This window comes from Coptis chinensis, chromosome 4, assembly GCF_015680905.1.
Source record: "Coptis chinensis isolate HL-2020 chromosome 4, ASM1568090v1, whole genome shotgun sequence".
Taxonomy (NCBI): Eukaryota; Viridiplantae; Streptophyta; class Magnoliopsida; order Ranunculales; family Ranunculaceae; genus Coptis; species Coptis chinensis.
The window spans coordinates 94,937,884-94,964,551 of NC_141459.1; the positions used below are offsets into that span (position 1 = coordinate 94,937,884).

The 26,668-nt window shown below is 37.6% G+C and overlaps 1 protein-coding gene, 1 long non-coding RNA gene and 1 pseudogene across 6 annotated transcripts; 1 reads left to right on the forward strand and 2 right to left on the reverse strand.

The window, feature by feature from the left end:
- Positions 1-948: 948 nt before the first annotated feature.
- On the reverse strand, positions 949-7,844 carry LOC147505848 (serine/threonine-protein phosphatase PP1 isozyme 3-like). Of its 2 annotated transcripts, none has more exons than XM_086558253.1 (4): positions 7,468-7,844; positions 4,658-5,217; positions 4,353-4,565; positions 949-1,294 (listed from the first exon to the last, which is right to left on the reverse strand). In XM_086558253.1, the coding sequence occupies exons 1-4, from the start codon at positions 7,640-7,642 to the stop codon at positions 1,271-1,273; spliced, it is 972 nt and encodes a 323-aa protein (XP_086414379.1). In that variant the 5' UTR covers positions 7,643-7,844; the 3' UTR covers positions 949-1,270. The 2 variants fall into 2 exon arrangements, with proteins under 2 accessions (XP_086414379.1, XP_086414380.1); XM_086558254.1 differs by having other exon boundaries at positions 4,658-5,661; positions 7,468-7,837.
- Positions 7,845-9,838: 1,994 nt separating this feature from the next.
- LOC147505849 (uncharacterized) lies at positions 9,839-12,747 on the forward strand. 4 transcript variants are annotated; one of them, XR_015220690.1, is made up of 6 exons: positions 9,839-9,975; positions 10,374-10,720; positions 10,813-11,006; positions 11,753-11,816; positions 11,908-12,028; positions 12,531-12,747. It is a non-coding gene; the product is annotated as an uncharacterized LOC147505849 (long non-coding RNA). The 4 variants fall into 4 exon arrangements; XR_015220688.1 differs by having other exon boundaries at positions 10,813-11,816; XR_015220689.1 differs by having other exon boundaries at positions 10,813-11,816; positions 11,908-11,981.
- Positions 12,748-21,819: 9,072 nt separating this feature from the next.
- On the reverse strand, positions 21,820-26,419 carry LOC147505850 (uncharacterized; annotated as a pseudogene).
- Positions 26,420-26,668: the final 249 nt, after the last annotated feature.

The following is a 26,668-nucleotide window of genomic DNA, read 5'->3' on the forward strand; positions in this document are numbered from 1 at the left end:
TCTAATATGTGCTTTTTTACATCAATAGATTTGAATAAGCTTAGTTGGTATAACTCAGAATGATGATGATGTTTTGAAATTAAATATCTGTATAACTGTATTACGTAACTATGGTGCACAATCTGTGAGAAGAATTTGTCACTTTGCGTCAATTTCACCACAAAACAATCCTTCCCCACTCTAGCGCATGGTAGGTCTTTTCACAAGTCTAATACAGTAATGTCACGCATAGCAATAGAGAATAGAGTGCTCAAGTCATGAGGGAGTCTGTAAGGGTGGTGAAATTCTACTGTAAGGGGATTTCAATTTTGCACTTAAAAGTCGATCCCTGGTCCTTCTGGTTACTCATGGTCTTCTGCATAAAAATAACTTTTGCATATAACAGAAGGACCAGGCTACACGAAACTTCAACAGGAAAATACAGAAACAAAAACAGAAAAGGGAAGGAACGGACAGAGAGAGAAAGAACATTAATATTAACAACGACAGGAAGAAACATGTATCACTCGCAATTTTGTGATGGAAACATCCCAACCAGATGAGCTTCTTTTACTGCAGTGTTTTATTGCTTAGGTGTATACTGATCCCAACGGCTAACCACCAGCATCTCTCCATTGCAGTGGCTGGAAATACAGAACCACTTTTATTTTCATGAAATCCGCTGGTCAGCTTAATATGTAGCACAACCAACTACACCAACAATTATGTTGACTCTCAATCTACGAGATGATTTCAATTAAGTAGGTCTATTTACTGTCTGTGCTTTGTTCACTATTGTGATTGCTACAGGACACGAAAGTGCTTTAGAGATTGTGAACACAGGAAACGAGCTGGGGCATTATAAACCACAACTGTATGAACCATTGTCGGTCCTAAACTTGAGCTTTGGACATAACAGCATAACCATTACCTAGCATAATTAAATCGCAGCATGAGAACAATTTGAGAAGCGATCAATGAAGAGTAGACTAATCTCTAATAAAAAGACGGGGAAGATCTAGTTCTCCAGAAAATTAAAGCATGGAGCAAAGTTATCTAGTCCAGTACCTAGACGTTGAAATGTTAAATGCACACACCAAACTAAACAGGTCGTATACATGGAAGTAGAAAGTTACAGCAAATTAAATCTAACTTTATACCAGGAATGAAATCTAAACTCATTTTCAGATGATAGTTTCTGTCTTTACAAATCTCTTGCACTGAAATGTCCCATTCCTTGTATGGACATTGTGCCCGTTAATAGATCATCTTCTCTCCATCATTGCGCCGCTCAGACTTTTGCACCCAGGAATGACTGAAAACAGAGACAAATGAAAGCAAAATAACATTCAATAAACAGATCGTGATTTGTTATAAAAGGAAGAATGGTTTGTCAACAGTCAAAGAACATACACAGTTTCTTTGAATATATTTGCAAATCAACTATGGAAGAACAACATTCAGCTTGATGCTATGACCTTGTGAAGACAAATTAACATAGATCACATGACTCCTTTTTTTTTATCCTAAACATCAAAATCTAATAAAAAAATAAGGTGGCAAAAACTAGGTATGCGCCAGCAAAAAATTCTAACTATAAAGTCCACACATATGTGACTAGAGACTACTCGGTGGCGTCGGTGGTGAATGGGCCAGTAAAGAGTGGAGTATCTGATGGCAAATTATTTGGGCAAATCTACCTTCGCTAAATCTGAAACCAACATCAATATGAGTAGAACTCAGTAATCAGTATCCGAAATAAGAATAGGGGTATCTGTTGACAACCCTAAAGAGGAATATACAGATCAATCCATCAACTGCGAACTCAACATTGAGAAAATTCATCTAACAGTTAAATGTAGGAGAATGAGACCAGTGTTCCTTGGAAGAGAATGGGGTCACTGACAAGACACAGGGCGGTTGTGCCTATGAGTCCTTGGAAGTAACAAATATGTTATACTTTAAAAGCTCCAAAATCTTCAGAACTGACAATAAGTCAATAACTATCTCACAATAATAACAATCAAAGTATAAATAATGAATTTAAAAAATGATCAATCAAAATCATTAAATCCAATCGCACTGTTAAAAGGGAAAACAAGGTTCTATTTATTATTATTATTGATACATTTAAGATTTAATTTGCTGGTACATCAGGGTGACCAGAGTAAAGGTAATTGCAATGCTATTGACTCATTGTAGCAAGAGGCTACTAAATTACTAATCAACAATACAAGGCACTTACCTCTGTACCACATGAGATTTAACAGGGTGTAACGTGAGAACAATTGTTTCAATTAAGTCATGAAATTCACACTAATTGGTAAACAACCATCCTTATACGATTAACCCCAAGTTTGTAAAAGTAACATTCATTTCACCATAAGCATCTTCCCCCCTCTCCCCTCTCTGGAATACACAGGGTGTAGCCTTGGCTAACCCTGGAATTTTGTAAGTTCACATAATATATACAAGGTAAGCTTTTAGCTTATAAGAGCATCATACGTTTTAACACAAGTTCAGAACAAAGAAAAGGAATCAGTCTTTAGTCGGCTGCTGGTTAATTAGGGGGCACAAGTCACATTGTCACTACATCCCCATGTCATTTCTATTGGAAAACTTACCCCAAGAACCCAACTTACATCCCAACTCAATCAGTTTAAAGTCTAAATACTCCACGATAAGCCAAAAAAGTCTAAGTAGTCTAAGTTTTCAATGAATTCCCTCTAGTCATTATCAATTAGCTAAGTGTTTGACCAACCCCCTAAATTTGCTACTTGCGTCAATATAAATGCAAATTGGAACAGTTGCCTAAATTTATTTGGTTTGTTTAGATCACCATGTGTGGCTCTTCTATACTTCTTTCTTCTCTTTGAATGTTTGACAAATATATGTTTTGAATACTAAAAATAGGTAAAAACATTTTCTTTCCGGTCTCCACTAGCATAAATGAAATGTAAAACCATGGCACGACAAACACATGTGATCAAATGATCTTCTACAACAAACTTTTTATTTGTTACCAGTAGAGAAAACCAAATATTTGTGAATATTATGGCTAGTCAAGTGGTTTTCATTATTTCGTTTGGGCTAACCCTCAACCATATTCCTGGCTCTACCACAGGACATACATCGTAAGTCAGGACACCTATGTTCATGACTGGGTAATTTTAACATTAATATTTTTCATTTTTTTAGTGACTAAAATGTGGTATACTCGAAGTGCAGAGGTAAAAGACAACTCCGAATCCAGAACGCCTTAAATCTAAGCATTATTGTCTTGGAATGCAAAATGTCTATGATACGTGAAGGTGAGTATCAAGGCACATAATGCAGTGATGTTTGTTTGGATGGGGATATTTCACAGGAGTTTTGTAGGCAAAGCATGTGGACTGAGGAAAGCAAGTTGTTTCTAAAGGTGGAGGGGTCTGTTGAGGGCATATGGATTGCAGGGCCAAAGGTGTGTCGAGTGGTTAAAAGAGCTCTTCAAAAAGTACTTCGAGGGAATGTGGAGATTAAAAGGACAAAGTACTTGTCTCACAGAGCAGAAAGTTGGGAGAAAAGTCACATCACAATGGAGATTTGATGGACAAAGATACTTTCATCGGATTGCGGGTGGATGATAATAGATTGATAATTGTTCTACTTTCAGTGGAACATTCAACAGAAAGTCTTTACTGATGTGACATTAAGCCAACAAAAACAGTGGCAATTTGTCAAAATAACAAGCACGGGTGCAAGAAACTCAAGGCATTTACAAGTAGGAGTCCAAAAAAATTAAAACTTCCTCTAGTCACCGTGATGCATTGCATAGTATGCCACACCTGCGTCTTACATATCCCACCCTTAGTAGGACCATCAAGATTAGAAAGGTCCATATATTTGCTAAGTTTTCATTTATTTACATTGTTAATTGAGTGCAAGTAATTATGGTATGTGTATAGGCAACCGCAGTTTTTACTGATTAGCTAGGAAATATAAGCATGCATGGATTTTTCCCCCGCCTTCAAGAGCTTTCATGAAGAATTGTTACAAAAACATTTCCCCATTGCCTTCCTTCTTTAATTTCCCCATCAAAATTGTCATTGCGAAAAACTAATGGTTTTACGCCCTTAGTTTTCATTTTAGGGGTTGGATTCTTGTTAGACAAAAATCCCAGTTTACAAATATGGAGCTTGTAATAGGTGTAAAACAGCAGTTTTTAAGTTACAAAAAGTTAAGTCTTACAATTTTGTTGAAAATTCCTAATCTATCGATTCTGTGTAACTATATTGAGTGACGTTTTAATAAAGTTGACCCTGCTTTCATTTTACATCAGGCATTGTACTCATTAGAAAGTAGCTCATGTTATCCACGGAAAAGGGCAAACATACCTTGATTGGAGTTCCAGGCTTAGCTGTAGTTGTGCTTCCATAGCTGACCTTTTGTTTCTTTTCTGAAGGCTTCAGTATTTGGAAAGAGCACATTAAGGTTTCATCAACACTCATCATGGCACCAGCATTGTCAAATTCACCGCAGTAATTAGGGGCTGAAAATATTGTTACAAGTTGCCTGTCAGCAAAAAACTCGTAGCCATCCTCCACAACCTGTTGATTATAGAGAGAGAGAGCTCATCAGTTCAAACATTTGAGTTTAAATTTACAGTGGAATGTAAGAACAAGCAGATATATATTTTTACCTGATGTGCGCGACAAATAAGGTCCAGATCGTGCTTCTGAAGAAATTCAGTCACCTTATCAGGTCCAAAGGTATATGAAACACCCCTATCATTCATTCCCCACCCTTTCACGTCTTTACTGGGATCTGACCAGAGAAGATCACAAAGCAGACCAGTGTCTGGGACATCAGTTGGGCGCTGCAGATTTCGTATTTGATCCAAAGATTGTAAATCAGGAGACAGGCCTCCATGCATGCAGAGAATCTTTTCATCTATGAGAGCTGCTACAGGTAGGCAGTTAAAACAATCGGTGAATATTTTCCAGAGTCTGACATTGAATCTTCTCTTGCATTCATCATAAAATCCATATATACGGTTTATAGAAGCACACTCATGGTTGCCCCTCAAGAGGAAAAAGTTTTCTGGGTACTTTATTTTATATGCAAGGAGAAGACATATCGTTTCCAGGCTTTGCTTCCCACGGTCCACGTAATCTCCCAAGAATAAGTAATTTGCTTGCGGAGGCAATCCACCATACTCGAAAAGCCTTAATAGATCAGAGTACTGACCATGAATGTCACCTAGTAGCAGAAAAAAGAACATTAGTGTTAGAGAAGAAAGCTGTAAAAGCATTTCCATATTTGTCAGCGGTCAAGACTTTTTTCCTTTTTATCAGGAACTTTAACTAGTTAACAGAAAATTGTTGTGGTTAATATATGAAGGTAGTGTTTGGATATTTCCAAGGGAAAGAGGCATATGTCCATAACCCAAAATTTATAAAAATAGTGTTTGGACACCATGAGGAAATATCCTTGACTTAAAAGAACTCAAAAAAAAACAGAAAACATTAGAAAGAAAGAAGTCACTAGGAGAAAGCTAAATGACATGGATACGCTATACTTATCCGACACGGATTTTTTGTCAAATATGGAGTGCCGATGTTACGTGGGAGAAGGGTACAGCATATGCATCTTAGGCTTTGGGTTGAGGATATGGTCTGTCCAGACTCAGGCTAGAGAATGACCCTGTACAAACAATCAAAGTCATCAAAACTTACATGGTTAATTGAACCCTAATTGCAGTTACATGGTCTCTTTTTTTCTTTTCATTTTTTTTGGCTCGGTAAAATTAAAAGTGAAAAGAAAATAAAGTAGGCCGAGAAAGCCTACTATTACAAAGAAACAAAATAAAACTAAAAACATGGCCTCTTAATTGACAGTGAATCTTTACAACTTAATTTGGTCCTCCTCCATCCACCCATTTATGATAAAGAATATAGATAACTTGCTCTTCTTTGAGCATATCTCCTTTAGCCCAAATCAATCATAGTTTTTCTTTTTCTCCAACAGACCCCTCTGTTTATGGTTTCAAAAGTTCTCGAAGCTCCCCTGAGGCCAACTTATATTTCTTTTAGAATGGGTACTCCATTTAGCTTCAGCAATCACATGTAAAATCTGCCTTATCTTCCTCCCAAAAATAACATGTTTCAGGATTTTAGCTCACATAGATGCATACTATACCTTCAATTTACAGCAAAGGCAAAACAAATACAACTTTGAAACTGAAGAGACAAGATACATGGTATTAAGATCTAAGAGGCCATATGGCAACCCATAGCCACTTTTTCACTCTTGAGAAAGACGTGACCCAGAAGAAAATTGAGCACAAAAACAGATTAACCCAAACTACTTTTTTCCTTTTATGGTCATCAATATACTGGCATTCCATGAGGCAATTCCAAGTTGCATAAACAGATTAACCGTATACGACATATATCCCTTTTACCAACAATCACCGTAATCCACCTCCTGATCCTTCTCTTCCATGAATGAGCAGAAGTCTGATCCATATCCTTTTGAACTTCTATGTGCTCAAACTAGCTGACCTGTCTACTACTAATCTCCATTTTACCATTTGATTTAATTTGTTCTCAATATCAGCTGATGATAACGAGATTTATACTAACCCCAGATATGATGCTAGTCCATTTGTATGGAGACAAAAACATTCCATACCTTCACCTTCCATCTTCTTCTTTCTCCCTCCAACAATAACTGAGACAAAGGAATACGACCGTGTTCATTTCTCTCCTTGTTTCTCACTTCTTGCTCATTTAAGGGATGAAACTATACCAACCTAACGAGAAATAATCTGCATCAGCACGTGCCCGTGTATTCAACACGACTGTGATGGTGTCCAACGTCAATTTCATTGATAATTCTCAGGTGCCCAGGTTACACTCAATAGAGGGTCAAAACTCAAAACCATTGCATTAGAAACAAATCACCCATGACTTAACTTAAGAGTTTGGGCTAAAACGCACGAGTTAGGTACCAGAACAATGAAATGGTCAGACTTAACGAATTTAACTGAATTGTCCAATGTTGTTTGGTTAACTAGCAGCATTTTCTAACTAAACAATATTTAAGCATTGCAACTGACAAAAGAAAAGAAAATAATTAGCTACACACGTCAGTAGCTCATGTAGTTAACCCTTTGATCTCGAGATAAATGTACCAAGCACCCAAAATTTTCAATTACTATCTTAAAACAAGACAAAAATTTCAGCCATGGACCATGAAATGGCGATGTACTACCCAGGAGGGCTGCATAGTAGAGGGGGGATAAAAAGAAGTAATATTTACAACATAGATTCTATTGCAGACGTTTTCCTGCCGCAAAATAATACCATGCTCATATTAGCTATGAAAGCATAACGCAGAGAATTAGAGTAAGTAGCTAATAATAACTCAATTAAGAGTTAAGTAAAAAGTAAACTTCCAGGTCTTAACTTAAATACAGAGTAAGAAAAGAAAAAAAAAAAAAATTACCACAGATTTTGATAGGGGCTTCGAGTTCAAGTAAATTAGGCTGTTGGATGAAAATGTCTTTAGAAACAGAACAAAGTTGACGGATCTCTGATTCAGAAAGTTGAACTTGTTTCCCTGGTTTTCCACGAACGTCTAAAAGTCTACTTATAATACCATCTAAAACACCTGAATCCATTACTCTACTTAAGAAGAAGAAGAAGAAGAAGAAGGGGATGAAAAAGAGTTTAGCTTTAGTTTAGATAGAGTGATGAGGAGGAGCTTTTCGAACATTCTTTTTTAAACTAAACGATCGATGGAGGAAAAAAAAAAAAAAAAAAAAAAAAAGATTCTTTTTCAACTTGACAGAGAGAGAGAAAAAAAAACTTTCTTTTCTTTTTTTTTTTGTCTTTGTGACTTTTAAAGAAAGAGAGGTGGGGGTGTGGTGCACAGACGGTGAACCTATTTAGCAGCCACTCAAGACTCGAGACTTGGTTTTTATTTGGTTACTTTTGGATTAGGGTCCTATATATATATGGGTCTCTAATTTCAAATTTGAGAGACCAAATATAGAAACGGGCTTCCTTTAATAATTTTATAATATGGGCTTCAAATTTGAGGGACCAAATACACTCTTGCTGCAGTTTATGTTCACCTCACAACCTTTTGTTTTGTTTGATTTCATATACTTTAAAAAAGTAAGCTCGTGTATACAGTTTCTCTTTTGAAAACTTGCTCAAAAACGTATATATACAAATTTAGTGACAAATCGTATGTCTATTTTGTAGACATAGAATGTTTGCCTCGTGCAAGTCTAATTATTTACAAATCTTCATTTCCAAATATCAAATAATAATTTTCTACCTTTAATTTATTTGTTGGGTTAGTTAGGGATACCCCTATTATTAGTTGCAATTAGTGTTATTTCTCCATTTTCAAAAATATTAGTGATACCCCGCCCCCAGTTGTAAGATCCAACAGCTACGAGATTATTATTATTTTTTACATGAAGAAGCATTACCGTTAGATTTTACAAATGGAGGAGTATCTCTAATATTTTTGAAAATAGGAGGTAACACTAATTACAACTAATAATAGGGGATAACACTAACTAACCCTTATTTGTTTGTTTAGTGATTAAATGAATAAAATATGTTGTGTTTGGGTTGTTTCTTTGATGTTGTGAATTACAGTTGTTGATCGATGATTTTTTGTGTATCCATTAATTAGACACGAGCAATCATATACTCATATATCTTACAAACATGCAATCAACCATTGGCTAAGAAGGTCATAGGTAGGGCTGTTAATTGATTGGTTTGGGTCGGGTTTTGGAAAATTCAAACCTAAACCGATAAGAAAATTGGGAACCCGAATCCAAACCGATAATATTACATTTAATCCAAAATCAAACCGAACCGATAAGATATATTGCAAACCAAACCCGAACTTAAAACTATAAAATCAATTAAATCTTAAATTAAATTAATTAATTTCAACCACACAATTGATAAACATATACAAAATTAATCATAAATATTACTAAAATGTTATCTTATTAGTTCGGGTTCATATTGGTTCGGTGGATGCAAACCCAAAACCAAACCAATATCTTATCGGTTCGGTTTCAGGTCGGTAGAGGACAAACCAAATTACCAAAACCCAAGCCATTTTTTATCGGTTTGGTTTGGGTCAGTTATCGGGTTATCGAAACCCATTGACAACCCTAGTCATAGGTAGCCTAAATACATTTTTTTTGGGTATGCAATTAGGTGGTATGTAGTTAGATGATTGAAAACCTTACCCATAATAGCACACACTAGTAGCAAAAAAGACTTTTTTGTGACTGTTTTAAAATGTTATTTGTGACTGTTTTGTTCGAAACGGTCACAAATGGCAAAAAAGGGTTTTTGTGACTGTTTTAAAAAGTTTTTGGTGACGTACTTTTTCGAAACGGTCACAAATGGTTTTTTTTTAAAGAAAGTGTATATGTGTGGAGAACTATTTGTGACTATTTTACTAAAATAGTTACATATTATCCGACCTTAAGTGACCGTTTGACCCAATATTTGACCCAACTAGCTTTTGGTCGAGCACGCCCACAACTTTACTAAAAAAAACAACTAATTCGAAACATGACACAGCCACGTTCACTCTCACCTCCCTCTGTCTCCCACTAACTTTGGATTTGAAAACTTTTGTTGTGTCATAAAATGTTGTGAATTTGTAATTTCACTGTGACAATTTTTATTTCGAAAAGTTTTCCAATCCACTCAAAATTTCAGGCTCAAAATTTCATGTTATCTCTCGCCCATTAAAAGAAAATAAAAATTAAAAATTAAAAAAAATTAAAAAAAAATTAAAAAAAAAAAAAATAAAAAAAAAAAAAAAAACCCTAGGCTACTACTACTCACTGTCGCACTCTCTCCCCTATTGAACCGCCCTTTCTTCTCGTCTCCACCACCGATTATTAAATCACCTCAACCGATGAATAACCCTCCCCAACGGATCGGAGAACCGTTTCAATAGAAGGTACACTCTCTCTATCACTCTATTCTCTCTCTTAGGGTTTTAAATTCGATTTTTTGGGGTTTCAATGCAACTTGATTAGCAAATGAAATTCATTATAGCGGTTTTACTTAATTTTGGCTACACATTTGTTTTCTCTACTAAATTTACAGTCATGGGTTTTATTTACAAGTTTCTTATAGAAAGTGTTGCTGCAAGGTCTGAATTTTTCATTTCATTTTATTTTTTTCATTTCTTTCTTGTCAATCATTGACAAGCATTGAAGGAGAGGTTTCTTTCAACAAAAGAGGTTTTCTTAACTTGTATTTGGTTCAAAATTTTGGCTTTGTTGTTTTCTGCAATGTCTCACAATGAATGACGCCTTTTGCTTATTATCTTAGTGATTTCCCTTATTGTTGCAGGAATGTGGGGAGATTGAAGATTATCTCTTTAGGCTCTTGTACCCTTTTTCCTTTTAATTTTTTGAGGTTTATAGATTCATAAGTTTGTTGGGTGGTATAATAGGAACCAAGGCGTAGTAGTGTATTTAGATTGTCGCTTTATAATTTGTTGGTGTCTTTTTAGCTGGTAAATATCTTCTTATAGAGGATACTAGTTTCTAGGAGAAAGAAAATAGAATGAGTTGTTATGCTGTTGAGTGAAAAATGGTATCATCCTCAGTTTTCAACTTGGAGAACCTAAATGGTGAAGAAAGAGCAAAAACCATGGAGATCATTACAGTGCTTACGTGAACTGGGGCTTCTTGGAGGTAGTAACCAGTTGTTATTAGCTCCTCGTGGTTTCCTTGTCGATGTCTTCAGTTTTCTCAGATAACCCCTTGCTGACCTATGTTGATTTCAGTTGATTAATCATGGGATCTCTAATGAGTTGTTGAACACTGTTGAGACTCTTACAAAAGAGCACTACAAGAAGTGCATGGAGCAAAGGTTTAAGGAACTCGTAGCAAGCAAAGGTCTAGCGGAGAGTGCCTTCTACTTGCGCCATCATCCCAAGTCAAATAGGTCTGAGATTCCTAATCTTGATGACCAGTATAGGTAACCCTTTAGATTAACAATACCCAGTACTTGATTGTTTATAGTAGTATAGTTTAAACATCGAAGTATGCTTTAAGTGTAGGTAGCAGTTGGTAGTTAGTATATAAACATAAAAAATCAAACTAGACCTTGTGGCATGAAGTAAAGGCAGCACTTTGTTTTTTATGACTTGAAATGGCAAGAGGCATATACTTAATTTGGCCGAACTGTACAGTGTACACTTCATGTAATTCATATAGGAGTGCTGGGAAACTACTTGTTGTGGGGCATCTTTGGAAAGTGGTGAATTGCCTTGCATCCATTGTGCTGATTTTAGAAATTATCATTTACAAGTTAACGTATTTCATTCAACTCTGTAGGGATAGGGATTTATGGGGCTATGGGATTATTAGGACATTAGTTTATTTTTAATGGTTTATGTATTGATGTAACCTTATTTGGTTATATAAATGAATACCATTTATTTATTAAGTAAATAAGGTATCCTTATGTGTTATTTGTGCTCTACTCAAGAAGGAACCACAAAAGATCTCAATATCTGCTAATATTTCAGAAATCAACATTCCAGTATCAAAGTTTTCCTTGTCGAAAAATATTGTCCTTGTTCGATGCCCACCAAAGAGAAGAAAAACACTCTCTTTCAACATATTAATTGGTTGAAATATCTACGCCATACACTGAGTTTCAGTCTCATAATTACATTGTATCGACACTTCATTTTGTTTTCTCAAGTACTTATTTTACAGGATGATGGTGATGAGCTTCGACGATCTCCTGGGACTCCTGTTACTACACCTAAGTGTTGCTTAGGTGAGCCACTTATTTTTGACATTTAGACTGCATAACTGCACAAATTGGAGATGGTATTTATTCCACTTGGATTTTCTTTTGCAATGAATAGGTTTAACTTACCACAATATATAATGCTGCGGATACATGGGCTGTAGGAGTCACCTTGTACCAGATGTTGTTTTGGTACATACCCATTTCTTGAATACACATTACAAAATGCATATGACAAGGTGTGATAGTTGCTGCTTTTTGATTATGTTATTCTCTCTCACTACTTGTAATTGTTTGTTTTAACATTGATAAATAATTGTTGTTACTATAACAAATTATAAGTAACACATTATCAATTCCATAAGGCATCAACCTAATTCGAAGAACTTGGTAGAAGGACTTCTTTGCTTTAGCTGTAAGGAAGCACCACGTAACTTTTCAAATTATTTGATACAAGTGCTTGCAGACGTACAATATTTTATATCATGCATGCATTGAATGTCTAGTCATTATTATTAGCGCTGCCAATTCCATTCACATTAATGTTCACTTTAATTTTTTACGAAAAATTATTGTCCAAACGTAGTACTGTAAGTGGTTTTGGCTTGTTCATTACTTTGGAAATGTACTCTTCATTTGTTTCACAAGGTGGTTCTTGTTCTTGCCTAGTTTAAATACGGAAAGCATTCACTTTAGGATACAGAAGTATTAACTTACACTTGCTAATTGTTTTGCATGCAGAGGATGCATATGAAAAGCAAGTTGTAGATGGAGTTATATTGCCTTGTTGGGTGCTATGGAATATTGTAGTCGTGCTAGAGGTGTAGCCTATTAGCAACAATACAAGTTTGTTGGCTTCATCCAAAAATGTGTTGTGCTTTGGCGGGATAGGATGATTACTTTTCTAAATATATAGGATGTTTAATTTCGATTTATATTCAAATACATATATCGGTTATCCAAGTATGTATTGGTGTAAGTACCCTCCGTTCCACACTACAGTGCACGTGTCCACATACCAGGTCATCCACCTTCAGCTCGTCCCACACCATCAGACCGTACTCCACAACCCAACACTCAGGTCGTCCAACAGCATCAGTTACAGCCATTTATGGAAGCAAACCAACTAGCGCAATTTTAGAGCTCAATCAACGCTACAATCACGGAGACATTAACTTTGTAAACAACAAAGTAATGGCGAATCATCAAGATAGCACACAAGGTGGATTTACACTTCATAATGCCCTGGAGCAAATAAGGAAAGTCAGCTCAAACATCTATAAGTAGAGAGAGATGAATTACGTAAGACTTGATTCAAGTTTACCCCAAGAAACTTGATACGTAGGCAACTCTTATCCCAAGAAGAGTGCAACCATTCCCTACCACGCGAATCATCAGGTCGTTGTCCAGTAAATACAACATCTACATTGGCGCCGTCTGCCGGTTTGTTCTCTTGAGAAAATACATACACCATTTTCTCAAGCCCACGAAGCTTGTCACAAACAATCCACCATAGAAGCACAATTACAAGCATTAGCAGATCAGATGAAGACGCTACAGGAGTCATTCATAGCACTTCAACAAGAAAACCAGACGATACGCGAAAACACCACCTCCAATGCCAACAACGGCCCTCCAGACGCAGTGGAGAACAATGTTGTCACAGCCCTCACTAACACCACCAATCAAAGGCTGGAAGACATCATGCAAAGATTGGAGAAGGCGAATGACAAGGATAGCGCACTCCAGATCACCCAGAAAATACTACAGACGTACAAGGCGTCACCATTCATAACAGAAATCAGTCACAAGCAGCTGCCTTCAGAGTTCATCCAACCAACGTTCCCGCTGTACAACGGTAGCTCGTGTCCAGGCTAGCACATAGCACGTTTCAGCCAGACCTTCGCACTCTACAGCGTGCCAGAATATGACTACCTTAAGTGCAAACTCTTTTCAGCCAACCTGAAGGACAGAGCTATAGATTGGTTCTACACACTCCCTCCTGATTCCATCAGTAACTTCGACAAGCTGGCAGAAACATTCGCGGCAGAATTCGTCCATAACAGGAAGAAGCAGGCAGACCTAGACTCACTGTTCCAGCTAAGACAAGCGCGAGGTGAGACAATCCGTACATTCCTAGGACGTTTTAAGAAGGACCTCCTCTCACTGGAAGTAGGACTCAAGGACAGCTTTGCAACTTCTGCGTTCACAAACGCCCTCTTAGATGATTCCGATCTAGCAGGGTCCCTCATGCGCAACAAGCCAGAGACCCTAGACGACCTGTATCACAGAGTCGACAAGTACATCAAATACGAAGAATGGATGGCCCAGCGCAAAGGAAAAGAAGTCAGCGCAGTAAGCAATAGGTGAGGACCCAAAGAAAACCATCAGTATTTAGGCAATAACAACAACAAGAGATCCAGCTCCAACAACCCTTTGTACATAAAGAAGGAATTCTCCAACTTCTCCAGGATGCCGAGTCAGATCCTGAAAAAGATATATACAGCACCATACTTCAAGCCCAACATCAACAAGGTGATCGCCATACCAGAACGTCCATACTGTCATTTCCACAAACTCCACCACCATGACACCAATAATTGTTGGAGCTTCAAGCACTACCTCCAAGACTTAGTGGAGGATGGAAAATTGAAAGAGTTCTTGTCAGAAAGTGACCTAAGGCACAAGCTGGATACCAAATGCCACAGAAGCAGGAGCCGCAGCAATGAACGACCTGCCAATAACAGAAGTAGGAGCAGAACAGCCCGACGATCTAAATCTCCAAGTCAGTCGAGGCACAACATGAGACAACACTCCTCCGACCATGATGAGGAAAAAGTAATCAACATGATTACAAACACAACATCAAACGATAAAACCTCGGGTCGAGAGAAGCGCAGAAGAGTAGGAGCGTTTCAAGAAATCTACCACCTCTCACACAAAGCCGAAGTGATTAATCCCACCAACCTTCAAACAACAACAACAATTTCATTCACCGAAGAGGATCTAGACAAGGTGTGCCTACCCCACAATGATACCCTGGTAGTGCACCTCAAAATCAACGGGTGGACAGTCAAAAGAGTCCGCATCGATCCAGATAGCTCGTGCGACATACTTTTCTATCAAACTTACAAGGACATGCACCTGCTAGACTCGATGATGATAGAATCAAATGTACTGCTCTATGGGTTCAACGGAGATTGCACAGATGCCATTGGAGATGTCATCCTGCCAGTCTCCATTGGAGAAAAGGAATACATGGTCAAAACCTCAACATGATTCAGCGTAATCGATGTCAAGTCGTCCTACACTGCCATTCTAGGACGTTGATGGATTCACAAGATCCAAGCAATTCCATCAACCCTCCACCAGGTCCTGGGGTTTCTCGGTCCCCGAGGCATCTATGGAGCTCAAAAGCAACCAACTAGAAGCTCACCGGTGCAATCACGTCAGCACAATGACCTCACCCAAACCTCAGGTCGTCGAAGACAAAGACGTCCCAAGGAAGCAAGATCCTCAAACGTCCAACCCTACATCAACTGCAGCAGACAAGCTCAAAGGGAAACAAACTCAAATAGAACTAGGAGAAAAAATCAATCTAGGCTCAGATGATGACCCAAAGTTTGTTTATGTAGGGGCTGATTTAGACCCTAAGCTCAAGGAGCAACTTGTCAAATTTCTATCTCTTAATAAAGATGTTTTTGCTTGGTCGTATATTGATATGCCAGAAATCGACTCTCAGGTCGCTTGCCACAAGTTAAATGTAGATCCAACTGTCAAGCCTGTCAAACAACGACCTAGGAAACTAGCACTCAAATTTCAAAAAGCCATCAATGAAGAGATATAAAAGCTCAAAAATGTTGGATTCATCAGAGAAGTCGAGTACCCGACCTGGCTAGCCAACATTATGGCCGTCCCAAAGAAGAACGGTCAGGTACGACTTTGCATAGACTTCACCAACGTCAACAAGCACTGCCCAAAGGACAACTTCCCTCTACCAATGATCGACATACTGGTAGATCAAACTTGCGGCCACGAGTTTTTATCATTTATGGACGCATATAGTGGATACAACCAAATACCGCTTGCAGAATAAGACCAGGAAAAGATATCCTTCATAACCGAGCAAGGAACGTTCTATTACAACGTCCTACCATTCGACTTGAAGAACGCCGGTGGGACCTACCAAAGACTGGTCACCAAAATGTTCAAAGACTTGGTAAGAGACACTATGGAGGTCTACATAGATGACATGGTGGTCAAAAGCGAAAAGGCAGGCGATCACATCTCCTACCTACAAGAAGCCTTTGAATGCCTTCACCAAAACAAGATGAAGCTAAACCCAGTAAAATGCGTATTCGGAGTAGCCTCGGGCAAATTCTTAGGTTACCTTATTTCACAAAGGGCATTGAAGTAAATCCAGAACAAATACCAGCTCTCCTTGAGATGCCAACACCAACTACAAAGCAACAAATTTACAAGTTATCAGACATGGTTTCAGCACCCAACAGATTCATCTCACAAGCGTCTGACAAATGTAGACCATTCTTGTAAATACTCAAAAAAAGCGCAACATTCACATGGACTCACAAAGCCTTCACCGACCTGAAAGCTTATTTATCAACGCCGCCCGTCCTATCCAAACCAGAGGAAGGAGAAACACTGGGGCTTTACCTTGCTACAACTGACTTTGCAATCAGCCCAGTTCTTTTTCGCGAACACGAAGGAGTCGAAAAGGCAGTCTACTTCACCAGCAAGACGTTGGAAGATTCAGAAAAACACTATTCTCCGATGGAAAAAGCAATGCTCTCTTTACTCTACTCAGCTCGGAAGTTCCAACCTTACTTCCAATCTCACAGCATTAAGGTAATCACCGATGTACCCCTCAAGCAAGTACTAAGTTCCAGCAACAAAACCACTCGAATGGCCAAGTGGGCTAAATAGCTCGGAGAGCACCTCATAGAGTTCGTTCCCAGAACGTCTCGCAAAGGATAGGTCGTTGCTGATTTCCTTACGGACTTCCCAGCCGAGGACATCAACTGGGAACCCGAGCCTATCATTTCACTCCATCAACCAGCCACCCCAGACACATGACACCTCTACGTAGATAGAGCGTGCAACAACAGCGACAGTGGACTGGGGGCTGTGTTAGCATCACCAGAAGGCACCCAACTATAAAAATCAATTAAGATCGATTTTACAACGTCCAACAATAAAGCGGAATATGAAGCATTGATCACAGGCCTCCGCATGGCACAACATCTACAAGTCCCAAAGCTTAAAGCTTACAGCGACTCCCAGCTAATCCTCAAGCAGATTACCAAAGAGTATGTCACGAATGGAGCAAACCTAGCAAAGTACGCTTAGGTCGTCAATGACCTCATTAGATCGTTCAAAACGTTCTCATTAGATTCCCAGGGAAGATAACAGACATGTAGACAGTCTAGCTTTCTTAGCGTCAAAGACCCAAGAGATTTGCCCCAGCACAGTCTACATAGACATCTTGGAAAGACCCGCATACCAGAAAGAAAGTGTCAACAGCCTCACCAACTTTCAGCCCTCATCTGAAGAGGAAGTCACTAAATATTGGATCGGCCCATTCTTGAAATAAATTTTACATGGTGAGCTACTGGCTGAGGCAAAGAATGCTCGTGCAATACAATTTCGAGCCCCAAGATACACAGTAATCAATGGACGATTATTCCGCAAATCTGCAAGAAGGCCCTACCTAAGGTGCATAATTCCACGCGAAGGCCAACTCATTTTCGATGAAATCCACAAATGTGAATGCGGCAATGATAGGAAATTAGTCGATCTAAATTAATTAGACTAATCTAACCCTAGTTAAACCGCAAGCGCACAGCTATCGTTGAAAATAGTTGCGATGGCAAACAGGTCGATCCCACAGGGATTGCTACTTACGACAAACGAGTATTAAAATTATACTTAACTAATTCAGACAATATTCTTTTTATGGAAAATTGAATTAACTACTCACTAAACTAATTAAACTATGAAAACTATAAACTAAATAATTGGGTTTTATCAAATGGAGAGAATTCTAGGACTGTTGAATCCACCTTAGACTTCTGTTTATATTTCTAGGAGTAATTTTAATATTCTAGATTTAATACGAGTAGCATGAGGGAAAGGTAACCCTTGCTTTCTCGAAAATATGATCGTGACAACTTTTAACTAAACATGTATCTTCTAAAATTTTGGCACTACAGATCAAACTTAAAAGATTACTCGTCTTTTTACGACACGAATAATATCTAAATTTGACGACAACAGTTAAAACAGGCTTAACTAATAGCAACGAATATCGAACTATAAAGCATGCGTGACATACTATATGAAAGATATAAGCTAGCTATCAATACATGAAACTAGAAGAATATAACAATTTAAACTAACTGGAAATCATCGAAATTAATCCCAAAAAACACAAACATTAGCCTACGGTTTCATCTGCCCTAGACTTGGAGTTTAGCTGTACATAACAATGAACGGAAAAACGAAATCAAAAGAAGAATTAATCATTGCAAAAACCGTAGTCTTGCGTTGAAGTCTTCTCCTCCAATTCGTTCTGTCCCCAAGCTTTAATCCGCGTACTAACTCGAGCTCCACTTTTCTGTCTCTCCTCTTCTCTGTTTTTTTTTTGTTCTAGAGCGCTCCCCTTGTATATATAGAGGTTTAGTTCTAGCAGTGTTTGATTTGAATTGAAAGATTTTATTCGGTTGCAAAAGTTTCGGTAATTGGGCGATCGAATCGGAAAAAGCGAAGTCGGTTCTTTTCCTGTTCGGTTTCGGTTGGAATGGAAACATGGGATTGGTCCTATGATTTGGTGGTATGCGGATTCATAGAAGCATTGATAGATTGGCTTGTTTAGTTTTGGAGCTTGGGTGCATGTTCGGGTTTCGATTTCTGCTGCCGAAAATTTAGAGGAGCTTTTGGGTTCTGTTTCTAAGTGTGAGAGACGAAGGGTGGAGGCTGATCAGGTGGTCCAAGTAGCTGGGTTCATAGCATATTGATTTGGTGAGTGTGGGCTTTAATGCCTTGGGCACACCCCTTTGCTGGTCATGTAAGCTCATGGGCCATAACTAATTTCGCTCCATATTCCCACTCACAACTCCTTACTTTCTTTTAATTTAGCCATGTGACTTTAAGCTCATGACCACATTTTCGCTCAATTCAAATACTTGAGGCCAAATACTTAAGGTCCAACCAAAGGTCAAAGCTAGAGAATGCAGGTCACGTGCTCACTTAAATTTCGTCTTCATGTGCATTCACCAAATATTCATATCCATAGCTTTGTTTCTCTATTACTGATCATCGGTACCGAGGTAGTAAGGTACCGAGAGCCCAAATTCTCATTAGCAGACAACAAGGCCAAATCCAATGCACGCAAACAATATCTTGACCAACATGGGATACCTCCATTGAACTAGATCAACGTACACACACTAATATCTTCGAATCTCGACAGTTTCAACACTTTTAATCAAGTTAACTCTGATCCTGCAAAATCACTAAAAACACACTAACTAAATCAAACAAATAAAATAAACGGACTAACTAATATATAAAATTGAGCATAAATATATAACATTTATGCTCTTATCAAATACCCCCAAACTTATATTTTGCTTGTCCTCGAGCAAAAACTAAAACTAAACTAATAACAAAAACAAAAATCCTAACTCACTTTCGTAGGAATCACGATTACACTTAGCATGTGTAACAAGCCTTTTAAACCCCTAGGTTACCCCTAGTGGACGAGTTTAGTCTCGTGAGGGTTTTCAGAAACGGTACCCACAAACATTAACATAGCATAACCAATGGTGATATAATTTTTTCAGAGATAAAATCTTTTTCACCCACTACGACAAAAGTTCAAAAATTATTAATTATCACAGTTTCCATCATTATCACCAAGACGCATTACTACTTCCAAAGATAGAAAAGATTGATTACTACTCCAAACCAAAGCGTGTGTGTGTGTGTTTAGCCAAACTAATACAAGCTCATATCCAAGTAATGTAATTCCTAACTTGCTATCCAAAGAACATATCAACTTCAATCCTCACCATTCATACACTCACAAGAAAGTCTCTCTCTCAGAGAAGTTTTCAATTTTACCTCTGTATGCAGGGAAATGAGTTAAATAATATAACATCCCACATACTTAGCCAGAAAGACGGACTTATAAAATTTCAAAAACAATTTAGTCTCATGGAAAGAACATCAATCACATGTGAAGTGTCGGGTCCTTCACTTTAGCATCCTCTCGCCTATTCTACACTTCATATCATACTTTTGTGATAAGTCTGGGTATTAAGACGGGGATTAGGATAGGCTGACAAGAAAAAGGTAAAAAGGAATCAAAAATTTATGAGAATAAACTAAAGACCATCTTGTACTTGACATTCATGGAAAATTTCTTCACTTTGTAGATCACATTACTTGACTTTCTCACTACTTCTGCTCAATGATTTCTCTTTCTTTTTTTTTTTTTTTTTTTTTTTTTTTTTTTTTCTTTTTCTTTTTCTTTTATATATATATATTTTCTTTTTATTCTTTTTCTATTGAATCACTTTGAGCAAAAGGAATGATTTTCTTCATTTGACTTTAGTAAATTTTCCCTTTAAAATCTTCTTCTTCTAGCTTTCTCTTTAGTCCTTTAGAAATTCTCAGAAATATGGGTAAGGCCAATAATGTGGGTTTACACTCCTTATTTGGAGCTGAGTTAAGGATAGTTGGTTTAAGAAGAAAAAGCTTAATATATAAGGCTCAAAAGGGGTTAACATGAAAATCCTACTAGGTGGTATAAATAAAGGCTAATTGGTTCACTACTTGAGTTATCAGTATGATATTCCGCTTCGAATAGACTACAAGACCTAATGGCTATCTCCCCAGTTGATGTCACTTCGTGATCGACCAAAATAAGAAAAAATGAGACCATACAACGAATTTAAGCACAGAAGAATGATTGAGTCAACCTGGACTCTGAATTTACGTAAAAACTCTCCAAGAAATTCAAAGGCTCAAGTCTCACGGGTTAAGTCTTTATATTCCTCTTCTAGTTCACTAGGAGATTAAATTACTCTTCAATTTGACATGTATCAGGTGGCTAATAGTGCATATTCCACTTTGGCTTAGACTTTCATCAATAAAATCTATTTCTAGAGGTAGAAAATAGTCTAAAAGCAACAATGACTTCAAAAGTGACTCTTAACTTCATAGATTCCTTGAAAATTAGTGGCTTTAGATTTTTATTTTATTTTATTTTTGTAATTTCTCATCATAGAAAATCACCATTAATCATACGATGTTGGACATATTTATTTTTCGCTAAACAAACATTTTGTTCCCACCCCCAAACTTATTATAAACATTGTCCCCAATGTTAACATAGATGCATAATTTAAAAGATAACAACATGGACAAGTAAAATTATATAAGGAAAGAGGTTACCAAGAGCTTCCAAAAACGAAAAATAATATCTTTGAGTCACCTGTAGAAATTAGTACCTCACAAAAGATATAACAATGATAATATAAAAGAGGACCAAGTTACTACAATGACTAAAATGTGTCACGTGTCTCATCCCATAGAGTTACACGTCTCCAAAAAGGCGGAGAAAAAGTGCTAGAGTGGAATGCATGATACACGTGCACAAAAGACTCAACAAAATAAAACATGGGTTGCCTCCCATAAGCTTCAGATTAACATCTCTAGCGAATTTAATGCTTCAAGACACCCAATTCTTAGATTAGCACTTTGTCTACCAACAAAACATAAAATGAATGCCCCAAAATTCAAAAAAATTCGACAGAGTCTCCTCTGTATTTTCGACATTTCATAAATATAACACCTGTCATAACCTGAAAATCATAATAATATGGTTCTCATTGGTTAACCCAAATGGAGACTAGGGGCTAGAATGAAGTATTTGGGAACAATGCGAAGTGACTCTTACAAAAGAAAAACAAAACCTAAACTACTAAAATACAACAAGCATACTCATTCAGTCATGATAAACAGGATCAATAAGATCCACCTCTTCCACATCCTTATTAGCAAAACCATCAAGATATGGTTTCAAGCGTTCACCATTAACTTTAAACACACAACCATCTGTAGGATCCTCTATCTCAACAACACCATAAGGAAAAACAGTTTTAACAATGAAAGGACCAGTCCACCTAGAACGTAACTTACCAGGAAAAAGACGCAAATGAGAATTATATAGCAAAACTTTTTGATTAGGTTCAAAAGACTTGCGAAGAATAGATTTATCATGAAAAATCTTAGTCCGCTCTCTGTAAATTTTGGCATTCTCATATGCCTCATTCCTTAAGTCAGCTAACTCATTCAATTGGAGCTTACGTTATGAATCTGCTCTACGCATGTCAAAGTTAAAAGTTTTAATGGCCCAAAAGCACGATGTTCTAATTCCACAGGCAAATGACATGCCTTCCCAAACACAAGCCTATAAGGAGACATACCAATGGGAGTCTTATAAGCAGTTCTATAAGCCTAAAGGGAATCATTAAGACATTGAGACCAATCCTTACGGTCAGGTCGTACCATCTTTTATAAAATCCGTTTAATTTCCCTATTAGATACTTCAACTTGGCCACTAGTTTGGGGATGGTATGGGGTAGCAAGTTTATGAGTAATAGAGTACTTTTTCATTAACGATTCAAACGCACGATTTGTAAAATGAGTACCATTATCACTTATAATTGCACGAGGAGTACCAAAACAAGAAAATATATTATATTTCAAAAAGTTAACTACAACCTTGTAATCATTCGTTTTACATGGCACCGCCTCAACCCATTTAAAAACATAATCTACCGCGACGAGGATATAAAGATAGCCAAAGGAAGGAGGAAAAGGACCCATGAAGTCTATACCCCACACATCAAAAAGCTCAACAACCAAAATAGGGGAAAGAGGCATCATGTTCCTATGGGAAATATTACCCGTACGCTGGCATCGATCACATCCTAAACAAAACTCATGTGCATCTCTAAATAGAGTAGGCCAATAAAAACCACACTGCAAAACCTTAGCAGCCGTCTTCTTAGGACCAAAGTGACCACCACATGCATGGTCATGGAAAAAGGAGAGAATACTACGAAACTCACTCTCAGAAACACATCTCCTAACAATCTGATCAGGGCATGACTTAAACAAGTATGGGTCATCCCAGAAAAAATACTTAACCTCAACAAGAAACTTAGATTTATCTTGTTTTCTCCAATGAAAAGGAAACTGACCTATAACAAGATAATTAACAATATCTGCATACCAAGGCAACTGGGATACACCAAAAAGTTGCTCATCAGGGAAGGACTCATTCAAAGGCAAAAGACTAGTAGAAGACTCTACTATAAGCCTAGACAAGTGGTCAGCAACCACGTTCTCTGTACCCTTTTTATCCCTATCTCAATGTCAAACTCTTGTAATAAGAGGACCCAAGGAATAAGACGCACTTTAGCATCCTTTTTAGAAAGAAGATACTTCAAAGCCGAATGATCAGTAAACACGACAACCTTAGACCCTATGAGATAAGACCTAAACTTGTCTAAAGCAAACACAACAGCTAACAATTCCTTCTCAGTTGTAGTGTAATTCATTTGGGCATCATTAAGAGTTCGACTCGTATAATAAATTACATGGGCCAACTTATCAAACCGTTGACCTAAAACAGCCCCAAGAGCATAGTCCGACGCATCACACATTAACTCAAAAGGTACATTCCAATTAGGTGGTTATATGATAGGAGTGGTAGTCAATAAATGCTTAAGCTTCTCAAAAGCTTTCAAACAATCATCATCAAAGACAAAATCGACATCCTTACCAAGTAAATTGCATAAGGGACGAGAAATCTTGCTAAAGTCCTTAATGAATCGCCTATAAAATCCAGCATGACCTAAAAAAGACCTAATATCTTTCACAGTCTTAGGTGGTGGAAGACTAGAAATGACATCAATCTTAGCCTTATCGACCTCAATTTCCTTAGTAGAAACAATATGACCAAGAACAATACCCTGTTGAACCATAAAATGACACTTCTCCCAATTCAACACAAGATTCTTCTCCTTGCACCTAATTAACACTAATTCCAAATGGTGCAAACCCTCATCAAAAGAATCACCAAATACGGAGAAATCATCCATAAACACCTCAAGAAACCTTTCTACCATGTCAGAAAAAATGCTAAGCATGCATCTCTGGAAGATACCGGGTGTTTTACATAACCCAAATGGCATACGACAGTATGCAAAAGTTCCAAAAGGACAAGTAAATGTAGTCTTTTCTTGATCCTCAGGTGTAATACATATTTGGTAATAACCGGAATAACCATCGAGAAAACAATAATACTTATGACCGGCTAACCGTTCAAGCATCTGGTCAATAAAAGGAAGAGGAAAGTGGTCTTTCCTAGTGGCTAGATTCAACTTACAATAGTCAATGCAAAAATGCCACCCAGTAGTCATACGGGTAGGAACTAACTCGCCATTCGCATTCTTAACTACCGTAATACCAAACTTCTTAGGGACAACCTGAACCGGACTCACCCATTGACTATCAGAGATGGGATAAATGATACCCGCATCTAACAACTTGAGAACCTCGGCTCTCACTACCTCTCTCATGTTAGGATTAAGCTGTCTATGGAATTCACAGGTTGGTTTAGCATTCTCCTCTAGATGAATATGATGTATACAATCAGTGGGGCTTATCCAATTAATATCAGCAATAGTCCACCCTAAAGCTGTCTTATGGTCTCTAAGAATCCTAAGCAATTTACTCTCTTGTTTACTATCAAGATTAGAAGCAATAATAATAGGCAAGGTCTCATCAAGCCCCAAAAAGACATACTTAAGAGTGTCAGGTAATGGTTTCAACTCAAGTTTAGGAAGACTCTCTATGGAAGGAACTGGTTTAGACTCAGAAGGAGAAAGAGGTTCTACCTTGGTTTTCCACTTATTAGTATCTAAGATTGGGGTGGCATCCAGCAAAGCATTTACTTCACAAATAGAATTATCCACATCAAAATCACCACCAAAATGAGTTAAACAAGACTCAAGAGGGTCATCAGAATAACTTTCCAAGAAAGTCTTGTGAACCACACTGTCAATAAGATTAACATCCCAAAGATCATCAGGTTCAGGAGGTTGTTGACTCACATTAAACACATTAAGTTCTGTAGTCATATTACCAAAAGAAAGCTTCAACACTCCATTAATGATGGCATTGGATGCGGCCAAAAATGGACGACCTAAGATGACAGGAATATGGTGTTTAAGATCTTGAACAGGTTGTGTTTCTAGAACAATAAAATCAACTGGGAAATAAAATTTATCAACCTGAATCAAAACATCTTCAACAATACCACGTGGAACCCTAACAGACCTATCCGCCAGTTGAAGTGTAATCGGCGTAGGTTTCAATTTACCAAGACCAAGCTGTAAATAAACTGAATAAGGTAACAAATTAACACTAGCCCCCAAATCAAGTAATGCCTTCTCAATCATATGATCACCTATAACACAGGATATAGTAGGGCATCCTGGATCTCTAAACTTAGGTGGAGTGCGGTTTTGAATAATCGAACTCACTTGCTCAGTAAGGAAAGCTTTCTTATGCACGTTCAACTTACATTTTTGTGTACACATATCCTTAAGAAACTTGGCATAAGAAGGAACTTGTTTTATAGCATCAAGTAACGGAATATTAATATGAACTTGCTTAAACATCTCCATTGTCTCATTAAAAGTATTTCCTTTCTTAGCCTGAACTAACCTCTCAGGAAAAGGGGCTTTTGGTATATAAGATGGTACATGACTAGACTCGAAAGACGTAGGAGGCTCTAAGCACTTCTTAGAAGCATCACGACTATTCGAACCACTTACATCACTCTTCTCGCCCTCACACTCTATAGGATCAGATCTGACCTCAACATCCCTAGGCATCTCAACCCTATTATAAATATGTTTACCACTTATAAGAATAGTAATAGACTTGGCTTGCTCTTGGTGGTGCTCTTGGCTCAAGTTAGAGCCTATTTCGTACTGTCCCTTTGGATTAGCCACTGGTTGACTAGGAAACCTACCCTTGTCCCTTTCATTCAAAGTATTAGCAATTTAACCTATGGTGACTTCAATCTTCCTAATGGCTTGAGCATTATCTTGAGTAGCAGTTTGACTGGCTTGCATAAACTGTTGGGTTGTTTCCTAAAATTTCATGGTGTTTTGTGATAATTGAGAAATGGCTTCTTCTATAGGTGAAAGTTTAGGTGGTTGAGGTGCATACTGTAGTACTGGGTTTGAGTCACCCACTGGGCCTCCCTGATGTATACCCTTAGACCAAGACAAATTGGGGTGGTTACGCCACCCTAGGTTATTCGTGTTAGAAAAAGGATTATTTCCTGATTTTTGGTATGAATTAAAAGCATTGACTTGTGCAGTTATGCCAGGGCAATTATCTATAACGTGATCAAGACTATCACACAAAACACAGCCAGGGGCCTCGATATTGTTAACCAAAGCTGGAAACTTTGTCTCTTTTTCTAGCTCGAGGACTTCAACTCTTCTAATTAAAGCGGCCATCCTAGCGTTTGTGTCAAATTCCTTGTCAACGTGGAACAAACCATTCTGTGTAGTACTATGATAAAACATAAAATGAATAGTTTACCTACGAAATGAACGATAAAACTCAAAACGTAAGTAAACTAAAACTATGTTATGTGCCTAGTTTATCAAAGAATTCTACTCTCAATCCTATGAGATATAGTGGAGTAGGAAGTTCGTTCCACTCCTAGTTCTTAGCATGGAATGTTTTCTAATCTAATTAATCGG

Coding starts and splice junctions, on each gene's coding strand:
- LOC147505848 (XM_086558253.1), bottom strand. CDS start 7,642: ATGGATTCAGGTGTTTTAGATGGTATTATAAGTAGACTTTTAGACGTT. Junction 4,566..4,657: donor TTATTTGTCGCGCACATCAG/GTAAAAATATAT, acceptor TATAATCAACAG/GTTGTGGAGGATGGCTACGA. Junction 1,295..4,352: donor AGCCTGGAACTCCAATCAAG/GTATGTTTGCCC, acceptor CTCTGTTTTCAG/TCATTCCTGGGTGCAAAAGT.